Below are 20,382 nucleotides of genomic sequence, written 5' to 3' on the forward strand. Positions count from 1 at the left end.
CAGCCACCCCAGAAACAGGAGCCTCCCAGAGCACACACTAAACCGGGAAGCCCATTTCCCATCTTCCAGGAAGGGAAGTGGCAGGAACAGCAGCCAAGGAGGACAAACACGGCTAAAGGGCTCCCTCTCCCCTCAGCCACCAACATCAGCAGGACGGCCCCAGCACCCCTGCGCCTCCCGAAGGCAGATCTCCACAGGCCAAAGCCTCCTTCTGGTACAGGGCCACAGTAAAAGCCCCGACGAGGCGTGACTCCGCGGGCAGAGCGGTGCCCGGGGCCATCACGGAGAGGTGGACAGGGACCCCAACCCTCCAGGACCAGCGATATGTAATGGTGAGGAGACAGAGTGCCTGCCGCCAGCCTCACCTTTATCTGGAGAAGCATGTCTAGAAAAGCAGAAGAGCACAGCCTCAGGGGTACTGCATCGAGGACAGTGCCAGCATCAGAGGCCAAGGCTCAGGCCCTGGTACCTGCTCTCATTATACCCCCATCTCCATTCCCATCCCCACCCTCATCCCTGCCCCTGAGCCAAGCCTCAGTTCTCCACACAAGGCTCCATTACCACCCACCCCACCCATACCATCCATCCTGCCCCACGACCACTTCTGGATTCAGTACTGGTGCCACCACTGCTTCCGGGATGTGCACACCAATTCTCATGAGAGCACCCTCTGACTGAAAAGCTACATGGGGTTGGGGGTGGGTCAGGCACAGCACCCAAGAGGACGGGGATCACAGTGGGGATGATCTTAAAGGGGCATAGCTACTACTGGGGTGTGGCTTTACAGTAGCAAGGCCCTAGCAGTGGTTGGCAAGGGTCAGAGTGGGTTTGTGGCACTATGTATGCGTAGCGTCAAGGCACCTGCGTGGGGTCGTCATGGAGAAGGGTGGTATTACTGAGGCAGAGTTGGAGTTGCTGTGAGGAGAGGGTTACTTAGAGGTGTTGGTGGCTGACTGGGGCGGGACCTCTGGGTTGATCCATGGTGTCTGTGGATTAAGAGGGAGTCCCAGAGCCCTCAGGACCCACAGGTTGTGGGCATGTCTGGGGCCTGCTGAGGGGGGACACTGCCCCGGGTTGGGAACAGGGAAGGATTCATGCAGGCCTGGCCATCTGGCTGGGAGTGGCTTGTATGGTGACAGGGAGTCTCTTCAGTGTAGGCTTGGGGCAGACGGGGCTGGGGGAGCCGCTGCAGCCTGAGCTGACGTGCCCATAGTGCTTCTGTACTGCTGGTTTGTTTTGTAAGCACTGGAGCAGCACTGGTCGGCCCCATGGGAGGTGGGAGTGTAGCTGAAGGTATTAGCATCGTACTGAGGTCGTGTGTCCCTGAGAAGGTCCATGAGAAACCTCTGAGAGCTGCCCCAAGGGCACTACTCGCCTGTAATATGGTTAATTGGCTCCAGCTGGGAAGATGCTGAAATGTGAAAATGTTAGAGAAGTTGGAGAGGGTACCTATGGCATTGTGCGCATGTGTAGTTCTGGCTGCTCTCTGCAGGTCTGGGGCAGAACCAGTTCCTGGGTGGGCTGCAACCCATCTGCTTGCACCGTAGCACCAGGAGCATGTGGGGATGAGGGGCCAAGGCTGAGGACACTTATCAGCTCAGGGGTCCTACTGGCTTATGATAAAAACAGTGTTTGTCTGCTGGTGCTGACTGGGTGGCCTGTGCTGTTCTTCCAGACTGTGCCTGAGACACCCTGGCAGATGAGATTGTGACACTGAAGAAGGTGCATATGGACAATGAGAAAGATGGTAAAGGAGGAGCAGGGGACCTGTGGCAGGGTGTCCTGGGTTCAGCTGTAGCAGTCATTTTTCTCCTTCTTAGTAGCTGGTGTAGTGCTGTGATTTCGACTCTAGCCTGAGAATAATGCTGATAACATACCAGTGTTTTAGTTGTTGCTAAATAATGCTTACTCCGATCAAGGCCTTTTTTCAGTCTTGTGCTCTGCCAGTGAGGAGGGCCACAGGAAGCCAGGAGGAAGCAGAGACAGGACACCTGACCCAAACCAGCGAAAGGGGTATTCCATACCACAGCATGTCATGCCCAGTTGTCCTGGGTTCAGCTCCAGCAGTTATTTTTCTCCTTAGCGCAGTGCTCTGTGTGTTTGAAGATCATCTCATCCCTTGCATCATTTCAGCTGTGAAAACAGCTGAACAATTGAGAGATGATCTCTCCAGCTCCCCACATGTACCAACCCATATCTCAGCTATTAACAGAAGGCACCCTATTTCCTGAGAGAAGATATAGAAGGTACAAGCCACGAGCCACCCTAAATTTTTACCTGTGGGATTACAGTGAAGACATGAGAAAGTGGGATGGAAAACCTACCTCAGTTCAAGAGGAACAGGTGCATGAATTGAAGAGGAAAACAGTGGTCAAGGCTGATCCTCCCAAGAAAGTAGCTGCTGTAGTCTTCAGTGAGCAGCTTCCCAGATGGACTGGAAGAGCTGATTTTACTCCAATTCCTGTGATAAGGAATTCTAATCCCTTTCTACAAGATGTAAGTGGAGAATCTTATGATCACTATTAGAGGGGCCCTGCCTCCAGCCAGGTGGAGGAGAGGGACAATCAGGTTTACTGGACTGTGTGGATCAGATGGCCTGGCACATCAGTCCCACAGGAGTATAAGGTTCTAGTAGATACCGATGCACAATGTAATCTGATGCTGTCAAGGGGTGGAACCCATTTGTATTTCTGGAGTGACAGGAGGAACCCAAGAGTTGACTGTACTGGAGGCTGAAATCAGCCTAACTGGGAAGGAATGGCAAAAGCACCCCATTGTGACTGGTCCATGCATCCTTGGTATAGACTACCTCAAGAGAGGGTACTTCAAAGACCGAAAGGGTACTGATGGGTTTTTGGTATTGTTGCCTTGGAGACAGAGGAAATGAAGCAGCTGTCCACCTTGCCTGGTCTCTCAGAGGATCCTTCTGTTGTGGGGTTGCTGAAGGTCGAAGAACAAGTGCTAATTGCAACCAGAACAGTGCACCGGCGGCAATATCATGCCAACTGAGACTCCCTGATTCCCATCCATAAGCTGATCCATAGACTGGAGAGCCAAAGAGTGATCAGCAGTACCACTCACCCTTTAACAGCCCCATATGGCAAGTGCGAAAGTCTAATGGAGAGTGGAGGCTAACAGTAGACTATCATGGCCTGAATGAAGACACACCACCCTTGAGTGATGCTGTACCAGATGAGCTAGAATTTCATTATGAACTGGAGTCAAGGGCAGCCAAGTGGTATGCCAAAACTGATATTGCCAGTGCATTTTTCTCAATTTCTTTGGCAGCAGAGTGCAGGCCACAGTTTGTTTTTACTTGGAGGGACGTCCAGTACACTTGGAACTGACTGCCCTGGGGGTGGAAACACTGCCCTACCATCTGCCATGTACTGATCCAGACTGCACTGGAACAGGGGCAAGCTCCAGAACACCTGCAATACATTGATGACATTATCATGTGGGGTGATACAGCAGAAGAAGTTTTTGAGAAAGGGAGGAAAATAATCCAAATCCTGCTGAAAGCCGGTTTTGCCATAAAATGGAGTAAGGTCAAGGGACCTGCATAGGAGATGGAATTTTTGGGAACAAAATGGCAAGATGGATGTCACCAGATCCCCACAGATGTGATCAACAAGATAACAGCAACTTAACCATAAAATAATAAAGAAACAAAAGCCTTCTTAGGTGTTGTGCGGTTCTGGAGAATGCACATCCCAAATTACAGTTCGATTGTAAGCCCTCTCTGTCATGTGACCCGGAAGAAGAATGATTTCAAGTGGGGCCCTGAGCAACAACAAGCCTTTAAACAAATTAAACAAGATGGAGTTCATGCAGTCACCCTTGGACCAGTCCAGATCAGGCAAGATGTGAAAAATGTGATCTACATCGCAGCCAGGGAGAATGGTCCTACCTGGAGCCTCTGGCAGAAAGCTCCAGGGGAGACTCGAGGTCGACCCCTCAGATTTTGGAGTTGGGGATACAGAGGATCTGAGGCCAGCTACACTCCAAATGAAAAAGAGATACTGACAGCCTATGAAGGGGTTTGAGCTCCTTCAGAAGTGATTGACACTGAAGCACAGCTTCTGGCACTCCAGTTGCCTGTGCTGGGCTGGATGTTCAAAGGCAGGGTCTCCTCTACACATCATGCAACTGATGCTACATGGAGTAAATGGGGTGCACTAATTACACAACGAACTTGAATAGGAAATCTCAGTCGTCCAGGCATTCTAGAAGTCATCATGGACTGGCCAGAGGGCAAAGATTTCGGAATGTCACCAGAGGAGGAGGTGGTGCGTGCTGAAGAGGCCCCACCATATAATAAACTGTCAGAAAGTGAAAAGCAGTATGCCTTGTTTACTGATGGCTCTTGCCGTATTGTGGGAAAGCATCGGAGATGGAAGGCAGCTGTATGGAGTCCTGGACGACAAGTTGCAGAAACTGCTGAAGGAGAGGGTGAATCGAGTCAATTTGCCGAGGTGAAAGCCATCCAGCTGGCCCTGGACATTGCTGAACGAGAAAAGTGGCCAGTACTTTATCTCTATACTGACTCATGGATGGTGGCAAATGCCCTGTGGGGGTGGTTGAAGCAATGGAAGCAGAGCAACTGGCAACGCAGAGGTAAACCCATCTGGGCTGCTGCACTGTGGAAAGATATTGCTGCCCGGGTGCAGAACCTGGTGGTGAAGGTACGTCATGTAGATGTACCCAAGAGTCGGGCCACTGAGGAACACCAGAACAACCAACAAGTGGATAAAGCGGCTAAGATTGAAGTGGCTCAGATGGACTTAGATTGGCAACATAAAGGTGAATTATTTTTGGCCCGGTGGGCCCATGACACTTCAGGCCATCAGGGCAGAGATGCAACATATAGATGGGCCCGTGACCGAGGGGTGGACTTAACAATGGACACTATTGCCCAGGTTATTCATGAGTGTGAAACATGTGCTTCAATTAAACAAGCAGTTCAAGCCTCTTTGGTACGGAGGACGATGGTTGAAATATAAATATGGGGAGGCCTGGCAGATTGACTCTATCACACTGCCACCAACCCACCAAGGCAAGCGCCATGTGCTTACCATGGTGGAAGCAACCACTGGGTGGCTGGAAACATACGCTGTGCCCCATGCCACTGCCCGGAACACTATCCTGGGCCTTGAGAAACAGATTTTGTGGCGACACGGCACCCCAGAGAGAATTGAGTCAGAGAATGGGACTCATTTCCGGAATAACCTTATAGATATTTGGGCCAAAGAGCATGGCATTGAGTGGGTATATCACATCCCCTACCATGCACCAGCCTCTGGGAAAATCGAACGGTACAATGGGCTGTTAAAAACTACACTGAGAGCGATGGGTGGGGGAACTTTCAAGCTTTGGGATACACACTTACCAAAGGCCACCTGGTTGGTCAACACCAGAGGATCTGCCAACAGGGCTGGCCCAGCCCAGTCAGAACTTTTACATATTGTAGAGGGGGACAAAGTTCCCGTGGTGCATATGAAGAATTTGCTGGGGAAGACAGTCTGGGTTATTCCTGCTTCAGGTAAAGGCAAACCCACTCGTGGGATTGCTTTTGCTCAGGGACCTGGATATACTTGGTGGGTAATGCGGGAAGATGGGGAAGTCCGATGTATACCTCAAGGGGATTTGATTTTAGGGGAAAACAGCCAATGAACTTAATTGTATGCTGTGCCTGCTGTGTAATACTTTTATAGCCCATCATCTAGATGTCTCCAGGTCACCAGCGACTGGCCCTGACTTACCTCCAGCTATCATCCCAACAGAGAATGAACTTTGATAGAACTGGATGATTTCCGCAGTAAAGGAACGACCAGCATCAGCAGGCAACGATCTAATACTGCACACAGCCTTTCCTCCCCTGAAAGATTGTTAGAAGAGATGGAACCTGACATCATGGACCGAATGGACTCGGCAGCATTATAGGGATTGGTCCATGCACTAAGAAAATGATTTTTTTCTCTTGGTCTGTGTGTATATGGATGTATATATGTGGGAGATTGATGGTGTATTGAAAATGTGGGATCTGAGCATGACGTGAATGGTATGGAATAAGGGGTGGATAATGTCCTGGGTTCAGCAGTAGCAGTCATTTTTTCTCCTTCTTGGTAGCTAGTGTAGTGCAGTGTTTTGACTTTCAGCTCGGGAACAGAGCTGATAACAAGGATGTTTTGGTTTGGCCAAGGACTTTGTGAGCCTCATGCTCTGCCAGGGAGGAGGGGAAGCCAGGAGGAAGCAGAGACAGGACAGCTGACCCAAACTGACCAAAGAGGTATTCCATACCACAGCACGTCATGCCCAGGATGTAACTGGGAGTTAGCCGGAAGGGCTGGGAGACTGCAGGGTTGGAGGAGGTATCGGTCGGTGCTTGGTCGGGCTGAGGGGGGGCGAGTTATCGGTCGGCTGGTGCTGAGGTGTTGTATTCTCTTCCCTTGTTATTTCCTTTATCATTATTATCATTGGTGGTAGCAGTAGTGATTTGTGTTATACCTTAGTTACTAAACTGTTCTTATCTCAACCCGTGGGAGTTGCATTCTTTTCGATTCTCCTCTCTGTCCCTCCGGGAGCAGGGGGAGGACAAGAAAGGGGGGGAAGTGAACGAACGAATTACCTGACTGGGTTTAAACCACGACAGTTCTTTTTGGCGCCCAACGTGGGGCACGAAGGGTTGAGATAACGACAGATTTGACTGGATTAATAGTCATTCGTCACAATGCTGATTTATTGGCTCTCAGAGTTGTTCTTCTTGATCTCACAGCTTCAGACCGTTGTAACTTACGTAGAGCCGGTATTTGCTGTGATAGTGTTTATCAAGTGTGGGGCCTGGGCTAAGGTTCTTGTCTCACTGTGCTTTATGGCAATGGCTTGTAATACGGGTGGGCTCCAGCAGCAGGGCGGGACGGACGTGGCCGTGGACTTGTACCTGGCCGTCCGGCTGCTCTTCACCGTCCTGGCCCTCACCCTACTCTCCATCTTCGTGAGGCTGCGGGGAACTGATGGGGAGCGGTTCCGGGAGCTGGCGGCTGCTGAAGCGGCCCGGGAGAGCGGCCCCGGGGACCAAGCGGCGGCGGGAGCGGGGCCGGAGGCCGCCAGGGGACGGCTGCGGGTGGAGGAGGCCAGGGCGGTCGAGGAGCAGAAGGAAGCGGCTGCCGAGCTGCAGGATAAGGCGGCGGAAGAGCCGAGCCCCGCGGAGGAGCCGAGCCCCACGGAGGAGCCCAGCCCCGCGACGGCCGAGAGCATTCCCCGGCAGCCACCCGCCGAGCCCCAGGAGGATGCAGGAGACCACGCAGCACTTCCCAGCAAGGCAGAGGAGGAAGAGCTGGACTCAGGAAAAGAGAAGCCGGTGGTGGGAGAGCCGGCAAGCACAGCAGCTACACCAGCCCCAGTGACAAGCACAGCAGCATCGTTTGAGAGTTCTGAAGGCTCTGAATGGCCTTTGGGTATCCTTGGGACCTGCCTGCTGATTGTGATGGGGATCAGCATGTTGGCACACACACAGAGTGTGTTCTACCCACCACCATTTTGTCTGATCTCAAAAGTTAAGCAGAGTCAGGTTTGGGTCTTGTCTGGGGTTAGACAACAATATAGGGGGACCAAGAGATTTTCCCCAAGGCTGGACAGTCATGAGTGGCAGGGTGTGTGGGACAGTATGGGCAAGTATCTAGTCCACTGGGCCCCTCCAGTGCTTTGGAAGCGTCGGAGATGGAAGGCAGCTGTATGGAGTCCCCAGCAACAAGCTGCAGAAACTGCTGAAGGGGACAGTGAATTATTTTGAGCCTGGTGGGCCCATGGCACTTCAGGCCATCAGAGCAGAGATGCAACATAGAGATGGACTCATGATCGAGGGGTGGACTTAGCAATGGACACTGTTGCCCAGATTATTCACGAGTGTGAACACTGCACACATTCTCTCCTGCTCTGACTGGTACAAGAGATGGAGCCTGACATCATGGACCAGATGGACTCAGCAGCTTTATAGGGACTGGTCCATGCACTAAGATAAGAGTGATGGTATATTGAAAATGTGAGATCTGAGCATGACGTGAATGGTATGGAATAAGGGGTGGATAACGTCCTGGGTTCAGCAGTAGCAGTCATTTTTTCTCCTTCTTGGTAGCTAGTGTAGTGCAGTGTTTTGACTTTCAGCTCGGGAACAGAGCTGATAACAAGGATGTTTTGGTTTGGCCAAGGACTTTGTGAGCCTCATGCTCTGCCAGGGGGGAGGGGAAGCCAGGAGGAAGCAGAGACAGGACAGCTGACCCAAACTGACCAAAGAGGTATTCCATACCACAGCACGTCATGCCCAGGATGTAACTGGGAGTTAGCCGGAAGGGCTGGGAGACTGGAGGGTTGGAGGAGGTATCGGTCGGTGCTTGGTCGGGCTGAGGGGGTCGAGTTATCGGTCGGCTGGTGCTGAGGTGTTGTATTCTCTTCCCTTGTTATTTCCTTTATCATTATTATCATTGGTGGTAGCAGTAGTGATTTGTGTTATACCTTAGTTACTAAACTGTTCTTATCTCAACCCGTGGGAGTTGCATTCTTTTCGATTCTCCTCTCTGTCCCTCCGGGAGCAGGGGGAGGGCAAGAAAGGGGGGGGAAGTGAGCGAACGAATTACCTGACTGGGTTTGAACCACGACAAGCAGTCATTTTTCTCCTTCGTGGTAGCTGGTGCAGTGCTGTGTTTTGACTTCCAGCCTGGGAACAGTGCTGGTGATACCGATGTTTTTAGTTGTTGCAAAGTGATGTTTACCCTGACCAAGGACTTTGTGAAGCTCATGCTCTGGCAGGGAGGAGGGGAAGCCGGGAGGAAGCAGAGACAGGATGCCTGACCCAGGCTAGCCAAAGAGGTATTCCATACCACAGCATGTCATGCCCGGGCTGGGGGGTAACTGGGAGTTACCCAGAAGGATAGAGGCTTCCAGGTGGGACTCGTTTCTTGGCCGGTGGTATTGTATTCTCTTTCCTTGTTATTTTCTCTTATTGTTGTCATTGGTAGTAGCGGTGGTGATTTGTGTTGTACATTGGTTGCTGGACTGTTCTTGTCTCAACCCGTGGGAGTTGCATTCTTTCAATCCTCCTCCCCGTTCCTCTGGGAGTAGGGAAGGGGAGAGCCTGGGGGGGGGGCCTTGATTGCTCTCAGCCTGGCACCACTCCCTGGGAGTGAGTGAACAAGCTGTCTGGCTAGGGTTTAAACCACGACAATCAGCTTGAGTCCGTGTCATGAAATGCCACACTCCATGATCCTGCAGGTAAAACCATAGGGTGGCTCGTGGTGTGTACCTCCTGTCTTCTCTCTCGAGCAGTAGGGTGCCTTCTCTTAATAGCTTAGACATGGGTTGGTGTTGGTGATGGGATAGAAATAGTTAACGAAATGGATCCCGGTGTTATCGCCCTGGGCTGGTTTAAGCCTTTGTAATGGTAAAGAAAACACCAGGTGTTAATGCCCTGGTCAGGCCTAAGCCTTGGGAACTGTAAAGAGAACAATAGGGATTGGTGCATGAACTAAGAAATGATATCTCTCTTTTTGTGTGTGTGTGTATGTGTATATATATATATGACACAAGAGTAATGGTATACTGAAAAATGTGAGATCTGAGCATGACATGATGGTATGGAATAAGGGTTGGATACTATCCTGGGTTCAGCAGTAGCAGTCATTTTTCTCCCTCTTAGTAGCTGGTGCAGCACTATGTTTTTGACTTTCCACCTGGGAACAGCGCTGATAACACCCATGTTCTTAGTTGTTGCTCAGTAATGTTTACTCTGACAAAGGACTTTGTGAGTCTCATGCTCTGCCAGGGAGGAGATGAAGCTGGGAGGAAGCAGAGACAGGACACCTGACCCAAAACTAGCCAAAGAGGTATTCCATACCACATCACATCATGCCCAGTATATAAACCTGGAAGACCCAGATTGCTACTCAGGTCGGGCTGGGTATCAGTTGGCGGGTGGTGAGCGGTTGCATTCTCTCCCCTTGTTATTTCCCTTCTCATTATTATTATTGGTGGTAGCAGTAGTGGTTTTGTGTTATACCTTAGTTACTGGACTGCTCTTATCTCAGCCTGTGGGAGTTACATTCTTTCGATTCTCCTCCCCATCCCTCTGGAAGCAGGGGGAAGAAGGTGGGGAGTGAGCGAGCAGCTGCATGGTTTTTTGGCTTGCTGGCTGGGCTTAAACCATGACACTGAGCCTCCTCACTGCCCTGCAGCCTGTGAGCCAGAGCTCATGCCCACCTTCCTGCACCACCACAAGTGGGCAGCTGCTGCCAGCATGGGCACAGAGATCCAGGCAAAGCGCAGCAAGCCCTGAGCTCTGTCTCACAGGAGAGGCATGGCACATGCCAACTGCGATGGCTTTCCTTGACTGAACTGTGCCACAGGCTCCAGCCCTTACCAGGATGGCTCCTGAATTCAGTTCCCCTCCCTCCCCCAACATGTGAATGGACCATCTGTGGTGGTGAAGCACTCACTGTGACTCAACCCTTGTACCAGATGCCTGCTCCAGAGCTGGGCAGGCTCCAGTGTGGGGCACTGAAGGTGGAGAGGAGAGATAGAGTGCAGGGACCACCCAGGCTCTACAGGGAGAGGCTGGAGTGCTGGTGGCCCTCAGCTAGTGTTGGCTGCATGGATAACCCCAACTTTGCAATCGATAAAACCACCTGCCACTAGCTGAGAGTGAATTGCCTCATCCCTCGGCTCCACCTGAGCCAGAAGCCACAGCCCTGCCCTGCTCCCCTTATGCCACAGTGATGAGAACAGCTCTGCCTCTTGAAAATGGCCTTAAGCAGAACCTGTCCCTGCTCTCCTATAAGGCAAGAGTTGCTCCCACAGGCTCTATCCCTTCACCTGGATACTGCTCATCCCAGCAGAGCAGAAAGACACCACCACACCGCAAGGCAGCTGTGCTTTACTGAGATGCATTGAGGCATGTACAGCAGGAGGGCTGGAGCAGGCTCTCACCACCCTGGAGATGAAGCAGAGCATGGCTTAGGCACTTCTCCCTCCCAGCAGGGCAAGTTCATTGGGCCTCAGGCCTAAGCAGTGGCTGCTCCCATCCCTTTGTGGGCACAAGGAGGTGGGCACAGCCAGCAACAGCAGCACACTGCAATGCTAGGACCAAGGGCTGCAGCCATCAACATGTCCACATCTGAGTGCTGCAGCTGATAAGCAGATAGACTCCACAACTTGTTAAAGTTGTAAAGTAGGTATGCCTTTATTCAGCTGAGGCACATGGGGGATTATTCCTCCGAAAGCATGTGCACCCCAGCATTGTTCTCCTCCATATTTATCCTCTGAAGTACTACATATGCATTAGGTTACACAATACGCCTATACATATTCATGTCCTATCCCCGCTTCACATTATAATGAGCTCAAAGGTCCTTTGCACATGCGTAGTGCCCCCTCTGGTCATGGGCAGGGGTCTCAAGATGAAGTAACTGAGTCTTCCTCCTGTGGGTAGGGGTCTTCAAGATGAAGTAAATGAGTCTTCCTCTTCTTGAACTTTTCACCTTTAGTCGTCGCGCATGCTCTCTGGTTGTTTTGCCACCATCCAAACCGTAAAGCTAATTTCAGCCGGTTTAGGGGTCCAGAGAGCAGGAACCAGGGTACGGTTCCTTCCTCTTATCAATAGCCTTGCATCCTCCCATCCTGCTTCGGCAAGCACAAGAACTGCTAAGCAAGCAATGTACATTGTTTAGCAAGCAGCTGCAGCCCCTAATAAATTCCTTAACCCTGACTCTCTTGGTAAGGCACAATGGGTTTTTGCTGAGCAATATATCTGTTGAGTAAGCCATGTAACTTAAACAATACCCCCTTGTACAACCCCCCCCTGTACAATAGTCCACATCACAGCCACAGCACCTGCCTGCAGTAGCAGCTATGACAGGCCAGCCCAGCCAGGCAGCTGCTGGCAGGTGGTGCAGCAGTAGAAGGGCAGTGTACCCCCACACAGGCACAAGTGCAGCTGGTAGCAGGGCAGCTCTGGGGCTTCATGGGAGGTGGCAGGGGGCAAGTCCTAGGGATCCCCTGGCACTGGGGGGGGCTTCTGCTCCCTACAACCAGGGCAGAGAACGGGCTACTGGCCCCACCAAGGTCCTGCTCCAGTAACAGGTGAGAGAAGGAGGTGTCCAGGTCAGGGTTGCCTGTGGAGGTCACCAGCTCCTGCCCAAGCTTGGTGTCTCTGTGATGCAAAGGGTTAACCAATGTACAGAGGGGTTAGGGTTAAGCCCCTTGCTTAACAATGTTACTGCTTACTCGTGCTTACTCAACAAATACGTGCTCAAAACTTATCGTGATTGCCAGAACAGAGTGGGAGGACCACGGCTATTGATAGGAGGAAGGAACAGTAACTCCTATTCTCTGGACTGAAATCAGCTTTGCGGTTTGGACAGTGACTAAATCACCAGGGAACATGCACAACGACTAGAGATGAAAAGTTCAGGGAAGACTCCTTTACCTCATCTTGAGGCCCCCGCCCATGACCAGCAGGAGACCCTAGGCAAGCAAGGACCTTTTACCTCGTTATAATATGAAGCGGGGATAGGTCATGAATATGTATAGTCGTGTTGTGTAACCTCATGAATATGTAATAGTTTAGAGGATAAATATAAAGGAGAACAATGCTGAGGTGCACATGCCTTTGGAGGAGCTATCCCCCATGTGCCTCAGCGCTGAATAAAAGCATACCTACAACTTTAACGAGTTGTGGAGTCTACCTGCATATCATCTGCAGCAGTCCCAGCTCCTCATGGGCATGTCCTGAGCACCTAGTGGGCTGCCAGGGTTCCTCTGCAGCACTGTGGGTGCTGCATCATTACCCTCCACATTTTCGGAGCTAGTTGGCACCTCCTGGTAAAGGTCCACGCAGTCACTGCAGGTGGCAGCTGCCTCGGGCCACGTCCCTAGCTGCTGAATCACCTCCACGCATCCCTCCATGTCCAGCTGCCACGTCTCCAGCCGGTCCTTGGCGCTAGGTGAGCACAGCTACAGCACCACATCTGCCAGGATCTTGCACTCCAGCTGGCAGGTGAAGAAGCTGCAGGCAGCGACGAGCCGCTTGGGCGCCGGGAGACCATCAGGCGGTGCTGGTCATGCTGTTCATAGCCCAACAGGACAAAGCTCCGCTCCAAGTTGGTTTTAGGGAGTGCCGAGCGCAGCGAGTGCACGTAGGCGCTGGGAAAGATCTGCAACGAGAGCGGGGACACGGCTGGAGCCTCGCGGCCTGCCCCCCAGCTCCGGGAGCGCGGGCAGGGTCGCGGGCCCTCACCTGCACGGTGCTGAACTCCTTGCGCCAGGGTGAAAAGTAGAGGTTGATGGCCGCCAGCTCCAGCGGCCCCCGGGCCAACAGCGCAGACGCGTCCTCCTGCAAGGTCCCTAGCACCGCCGGCTCCCGCCGCAGCCGTTCCACGAAGGACTGATCGGAGCAGGACCTGGTGCAGCTCCAGGAGAACTTGCACTCCAAGCAGCGCCGGTACTCCTACCGCAGCTCCGAGCCCGCGCACATATTGAGGGTGCAGCAGCGTCTACCCCACACCCGGTTCCCCACCGGTGCCAACTCCCGCCCCGCCTGAGCTCCCTTTCTAGTTCTCGCGTCACGATGACGTCACCAAGAGGGGCGGAGCCGCAGGACGGGAGGAGCAACACCCGGGCTAGCCCCAGGTCTCCCCATCCCCACCTCGGGGATGCGATGGGGGGCTCAGCTCATCCCACCCCACGGGGACCCCCTGACTCCCCCATCAGGTCCGCAGGGATGGGGCGCAGCAGCACTTGGCTGCCACCTTACTGCACGGATTCCATGTAGGACACGGTGCTCTGCAGGGACGTCAGGCAGTACCCCTTCTCCCCAGTCAGGTACCTGCACCACGTCCACCTGCACCACGTGGCTGCCACACCGCCATGGCTAGGACACTGCCATGGTCACCACAGCATCACTGCTGGGACACTGCCATGGACAGGATAGTGTCGTGGTTTAAGCCCAGCTGGTAACTCAGAACCATGCAGCTTCACTCACCACCGCCCCGTCTTAACCCCCCTCCCCTGATCCTGGAGGATGGGGAGGAGAATTGAAAGAATGTAAATCCCATGAGTTGAGATAAGAACAGTCCAGTAACTAAGGTATAATACAAAGCCACTACTATTACCACCAATAATAATAATAATAATAATAATAATGGAAATAACAAGGGGAGAGAATATAAAACTAAAAGGGGAAAAGGAAAAGAAAACAATAAACACAAGTGATGAACACCACCCACTGACCGATACCCAGCCTGACCTGAGCAGCATCTGGGCCTTCCAGGTAACTCCCCCCAGTTTATGTACTGGGAATGACATGCTGTGGTATGGAATACCCCTTTGGCTAGTTTGAGTCAGGTGTCCTGTCTCTGCTTCCTCCCAGCTTCCTGTGCCCCTCCTCACCGGCAGAGCATGAGACTGACAAGTCCTTGATCTGAGTAAGCATTAATTAGCAACAACTAAAAACATCGGTACATTATCAACGTTGTTCTCAGACTAAAGTCGAAAACACAGCACTGGACCAGCTACTAAGAAGGAGGAAAATAACTGCTACAGCTGAACCCAGGACAGATAGCAACCCAGACAGGACACCATCATGGCCACTGCACCATCATGACCACCACACCACTACGGCCAGGACCATCACAGCCAAGACACCAGGACACCACTGTGGCCACTGCACCACCATGGCTAGGATACCACCACAGCCAGGACAGTCACAGCTGCCACACCACCCTAGCCACCACACTGCCACAACCACTATCCCACAGCCATGCACCCACAGGAGCTGCGGCTCCCACCTAGCACCCTCCCCATGCCTCTGTCGGTGCCCCCACCCAGGGGAAGCTGCACACCCCCAGTCCCCCTGGGCACCTACCCCTCGTAGATTAACTCCTCCAGGGCAGCACACTCAGCCAGCAGTTGGGGCAGCCCTGTCTGCAGCACCACATAGGATAGGATGGGCAGCAGCTTGTCTGCCCTGTGGATGGGAACCATCAGTTCTGGCAGAAACAGGACCCCCCACCCTTACATCCACACCCCCAACACTCCACCGGGTCATGATGTAGTAGGTGGTCATGATGGTGTCCTGTCTGTGTTGCTATCTGTCCTGGGTTCAGCTGCAGCAGTTATTTTCCTCCTTCCTAGTAGCTGGTGCAGTGCTGTGTTTTTGACTTTAGTCTGAGTACAGTGCTGATAACACACCAGTGTTTTTATTTACTGCTAAGTAACAGCAGAGTGGGGAGTGTCAGGTGGTGGGGCCATCTTTCCCTGTACTCACATGGGAGCAGAGGTGGAGGTCTGACAGTCCCAGGCACCACAGTACTCCTTGGCACACTTGTAGATGCTACACAGCAAAGCATTTGACACAGTCTCCCACAGCATCCTCACAGCTAAATTGAGGAAGTGTGGACTGGATGATCAGGTAGTGAGGTGGACTGCGAACTGGCTGAAGGAGAGAAGCCAGAGTTGTAGTCTATGGGGCTGAATCTAGTTGGAGGCCTGTAACTAGTGGAGTGCCTCAAGGGTCAGTACTGGGACCAGTATTATTTAATATATTCATCAACGATTTAGATGAGGGAATTGAGTGTACTATCAGCAACTTTGCTGATGACACTAAGCTGGGAGGAGTGGCTGACACGCCAGAAGGCTGTGCTGCCATCCAGCGAGACCTGGACAGGCTGAAGAGTTGGGCAGGGAATAACTGGATGAAATATAACAAGGGAAAGTGTAGAGTCCTGCATCTGGGCAGGAACAACCCCAGGTTCCAGTACAGGTTGGGAAACGACCTGTTAGAGAGCAGTGTAGGGGAGAGGGACCTGGGGGTCCTAGTGGACGACAGGATGACCATGAGCCAACACTGTGCCCTTGTGGCTAAGAAGGCCAATGGCATCCTGGGGTGTATTAGAAGGGGGTGGTTAGTAGGTCGAGAGAGGTCCTCCTTCCCCTCTACTCTGCCCTGGTGAGACCCCATCTGGAATATTGTGTCCAGTTCTGGGCCCCTCAGTTCAAGAAGGACAGGGAGCTGCTGGAGAGAGTCCAGCGCAGGGCAACAAATATGATTAAGGGAGTGGAGCATCTCCCTTATGAGGAAAGACTGAGGGAGCTGGGTCTCTATAGTTTGGAGAAGAGGAGACTGAGGGGTGACCTTATAAGTGTCTATAAATATATAAAGGGGGAGTGTCATGAGTATGGAGCCAGGCTCTACTCAGTGGCAAACAATGATAGGACAAGGGGTAACAGGTACAAACTGGAACACAAGAGGTTCCACTTAAACTTGAGAAGAAACTTCTTCTCAGTGAGGGTGACAGAACACTGGAACAGGCTGCCCAGGGTGGTTGTGGAGTCTCCTTCCCTGGAGACATTCAAAACCCGCCTGGACACATTCCTGTGTAACATTATCTAGGTGTTCCTGCTCCGGCAGGGGGATTGGACTAGATGATCTTTCGAGGTCCCTTCCAATCTCTAGCATACTGTGATACTGTGATACACTGCAGCACAGAGCAGGTGCTGAGGGTCATCCGGGCACCCCCCACTGTTGGCTTAAATTGTAGGTTTAAACTAACAATACTGTGTGTGACTTTAACATAGTAAAATACAACAAGCTGTTCTAACTTGCTATCACATAGGTAGTAAAGAATGCCTGGCTGATGGGGGAAGGAACATCATGGGACTGATAACAACAGTCAGTAAATAAGACGCAGGATGCCAGCCTTCAAGATAACAGAGACTGGAATAGAACAAAAGCAAGGACATGCCAACTGCTAACTCAGCACTAGGACCTTGCAAGCATGAAAGCACTGAGGTCAATCAGCAAATACAGTGAGGAAGACTATCGACGACCACCAGAGAACCCCACTCAGCAAGAAAGTGCATGTGTAATTGGAATGAAAACTAACAGCATTATAATTAGTTCCCAGAATCTCATGAATTTGTAAATCATTTTACTGGAAAAAACTGTAAATATGCATGAGTATGCTAAATATACAGCTGCTGCCAGCAAGTAATGAGTGCACTCACCTTTGAGAAATGATCTGTGTGTGAGCCCAGCACTGCAATAAAGAATGCTGCTTTCTAAAACTCCAAATTGAGTCTTAGAGAGGTTCTCCAACCAACTTTTGCAGTAACACTACCAGCCTGCCCCCCCCCCAGCCACTCACCAATGCACTCCAGCTTCCTGCATGCATAAGTCTCCAGAGGGATGAGTCACAGGTCCTCAATGGCAGAGCTGTACACGGGGAAGCCAGGGGCAAGAGCCAGGATGCCAGCTCCATGTTGATGGTGCTGACATGCCAGTGCTGCTCCATGCTGTGGGCCAGGGTTGCCTCATGGAGCTGGTGCACACTCCTGCAGGCAGAGGCGAGGGGCTGCCAGGGAGGGGGTTGCAGGGGCCTGGCCTGGCCCCAGGGCCTCAGTACCTACAGAGCCAGCAGCAGGGCCCACAGTGTTGGGAAAAAGGCCTCCTCCAGGCAGGCCAGGCACTGGTCCTTGCTGGTGGCTGTGTTCAGCCTTTTGAAGGCCAGCAGCATCAGGGACAACAGCCTGTTTGGGAAAGGACAAGTTACACAGCATTCTTGGTGGGTGTCCCCCGAGACCACCCATCCAATCCATCCTGACCCCAAGTCTGCTCCAGCTAAAACAACAGGGTACAGGGATCCTCTTGCTCCCCCAGAGAGCCCACAGCAGGGGAAGAGCCCTGCCCAGGCCCAGAAAGCCCCCAGATCCCAGCAGCCACCCCTCACCGATGGCATTGTGGATGTCCCACACGATGCCCTTCAGCTGCTCCAGCAGCATCACCTCTGTCCTGAGGCCAGCCAGGGGCTCCCTGGGGGCCCAGCCCTTGGGCGATGCCAGGAACTGTTCCAGGTCCTCGAAGGAGCTCTCCCAGGGGGTCTGGGGGGCTGCTGCTGGCTCTGGCCAGCTGCCCTCTACCGTTGGGGTGCTGGGGCCAACAGTGAGGGGCTTGCTGGAGAGGCTGTGCTGCCGCCCAACTGCGCCATGCTCGGGCACCAAGAACACGTGGTAGAAGCTTTGGGAGGCTCAGAGCCAGCGCCCCCCCTGGGTCCAAGCAAGTGGAAGGAGAGGCCGGTGGGGGAGGCTACAGTGGTGTCGGCAGTGCCCCAGGTGACGGCTGGGTAGAGGCGGGTGTACACCGCACACTGCAGCTGGCTGCAGGAGCTGGGCGATGGGGTGCTTCGGGAAGCTGAAAGCACAGGAAGGGGTCTGCAGGGGGCACCAGCAAGCAGCCCCCTAGCTCCGAGAAGGGCCCCTCCCCACCCTAGCACTACCTGAGGAGGCAGGAGAAGAGCCCTGACAACAGGGAGAGATCCACTGGGCTCCGCTTCAGCCTGGCTTTCCACTGCCTCAGCCAGTCCTGGGGAACATCAGTAAAGACAGCACCCTGCCCCATGGCATAGCACCCTGTACGAGAAGCACTCAGGGGCATCAAGGACTCTTGCCCCACAGCACCCAAGGCCAGCACACATCCTGCACCCACAGCACAGACCTCTGTCCCCACAGCAGCCTCCGACATATACTCACATGGTCCTGCTCATACTTGAGGATGGTGGTGTAGAGGGAGCTCTGCTCCTGCTCCTCAGGCGTGAGGTCCATGCTGCTGGAGAACCTCCTGGGGGTGGAATGGCCCCAGGTGAGGGCACTGCCAGGGTGGCCCCCAGGGTCCCTGCTGTGACACCCCCTATACCTGTTGGCAGCCTCCTGCAGCTGCAGCCGCTGCTCTTCCATCTTCCATTGCAGCTGGGCCATGGCAGAGTTAAGGCTCTAGAGCTCCTGCACCACTGCAGCACCCACCACCCAGCACAACCTGCTGCCCAGCACAGCCCCAGCAGCCTAGGGGCTGGGCTCAACCCTTCTCCCACCTTCATCCTCCCAGTCAGCAGGCAGCAAGACAGGAGCAGGACCCCAAAAGCCTGTGGGGGATTGGTACAGCCCAGGGATGGGGCACAGGCACTGGAGCTGGAAGGTATGCGGCTCTGCTGGAGCCCAGTACACCCTCAATGCTGGTGTCGTGGATTAAGCCCAGCTGGTAACTCAGAACCATGCAGCCAATCGCTCAATCCCCCTTGCTTCTTCTCCTGCCACTCCTAAAGGGATGGGGAGAAGAATGAAAAGAACATAAACCCCATAGGTTGAGATAAGAACAGTCCAATAACTAAAGTATAATACAAAACCACTACTACTACCACTAATAATAATAAAGGAAATAACAAGGGGAGAGAAAATAAAACTAAAAGAGGAAAAGAAAAAGAAAACAATAAACACAAGTGATGCACAATACAATTGCGCACCGCCCACTGACAGATACCCAGCCTGACCTGAGCAGCAATCTGTAACTCCCCTCAGTTTATGTCCTGGGCATGATGTGCTGTGGTATGGAATACCCCTTATGGCTAGTTTCAGTCAGGTGTCCTGTCTCTGCTTCCTCCCAGCTTCTTGTGCCCCTCCTCCCTGGCAGAGCATGAGACTGAAAAGTCCTTGATTGGAGTAAGCATTACTTGGCAACAACTGAAAACATCAGTGCATTATCAGCATTGTTCTCAGACTAAAGTTGAAAACACAGCACTGCATCAGCTACTAAGAAGGAGAAAAATAATTGTTACAGATGAACCCAGGACAGCTAGGAAGTATACAGTCTCCTCCTGGGCCTTGGCAATAACCAGGTTTTCCACCATCTGAAGCTGCAGGGACAGCATCTGTAAAGCAGGCAACGTGTTGGGGACATTTGCCCAAAGGCCACGGCCACCAGCACAGACAGCATGGAGCAGGGGGTCCCTCAGGCACCCCAGGATCCCTCTCCCCTCCCAGCCTGCCCTGACTTTCCACCCAGGGAGCTCCTCACTTGCCAGGGAGGTCTTCTGCAGGGCCTTGCTGAGGTTCAGCTGCAGCCTTCAGCTTCCACTTCTGCAGAGATGCTGCCTCCAGCAGCATCAACTCCCTGCCCTCAGGACCCACTGCAGGACACGGCAACAAATGCCAGGGCCCTTTCCCTGCTGTTCCCCCTACCCAGCAAAGCCAAAGCCTGGGGATGGCCCATCCTAGCCCCCTAGGCAGGTGTGAGGCAAACACCAGCCCCCCCCCCCCCCCCCCCCCGTGTCCAAGCTCACATACTTCCATATGCTCTGTGCCTCAGTGATCTGCAGCTTCTGGAAGATCTTTGGGGGTAGGAAGGAAAAGAGTTTCCCACCCTTCCCCCTCCCCCCCCCCCCCATCCGAGCAAACACTGCAGTGCCTGGGGAGGGGAGCCAGGGCCCCCTGCACAGCCGGATTGGCCTGGGCTTTCCCTGGGGAGGGAGGAAGTCAGCTGTGACCCACTAGCCCTACTCCCACCTG

The 20,382-nt window shown here is 53.1% G+C and overlaps 1 protein-coding gene across 6 annotated transcripts; it reads right to left on the reverse strand.

The window, feature by feature from the left end:
- Positions 1-16,521: 16,521 nt before the first annotated feature.
- LOC130594474 (VPS9 domain-containing protein 1-like) lies at positions 16,522-19,985 on the reverse strand. 6 transcript variants are annotated; one of them, XM_057400360.1, is made up of 6 exons: positions 19,683-19,985; positions 18,737-18,789; positions 18,570-18,661; positions 17,775-18,406; positions 17,193-17,574; positions 16,723-17,084 (listed from the first exon to the last, which is right to left on the reverse strand). In XM_057400360.1, exons 1-4 carry the CDS (start codon positions 19,743-19,745, stop codon positions 17,961-17,963), a joined length of 654 nt encoding a protein of 217 aa, XP_057256343.1. In that variant the 5' UTR covers positions 19,746-19,985; the 3' UTR covers positions 16,723-17,084; positions 17,193-17,574; positions 17,775-17,960. The 6 variants fall into 6 exon arrangements, 3 of the variants coding, with proteins under 3 accessions (XP_057256343.1, XP_057256344.1, XP_057256342.1); XR_008971095.1 differs by lacking the exon at positions 19,683-19,985 and having other exon boundaries at positions 17,775-18,235; positions 18,321-18,406; positions 18,570-19,172; XM_057400361.1 differs by having other exon boundaries at positions 18,321-18,406; positions 18,570-18,789.
- Positions 19,986-20,382: the final 397 nt, after the last annotated feature.

The sequence above is a fragment of the Pezoporus wallicus genome, unplaced genomic scaffold (assembly GCF_028554395.1).
Source record: "Pezoporus wallicus isolate ANWC-B61680 ecotype Strahan unplaced genomic scaffold, APGP_CSIRO_Pwel_v1 scaffold_1904, whole genome shotgun sequence".
Lineage (NCBI taxonomy): Eukaryota > Metazoa > Chordata > Aves > Psittaciformes > Psittacidae > Pezoporus > Pezoporus wallicus.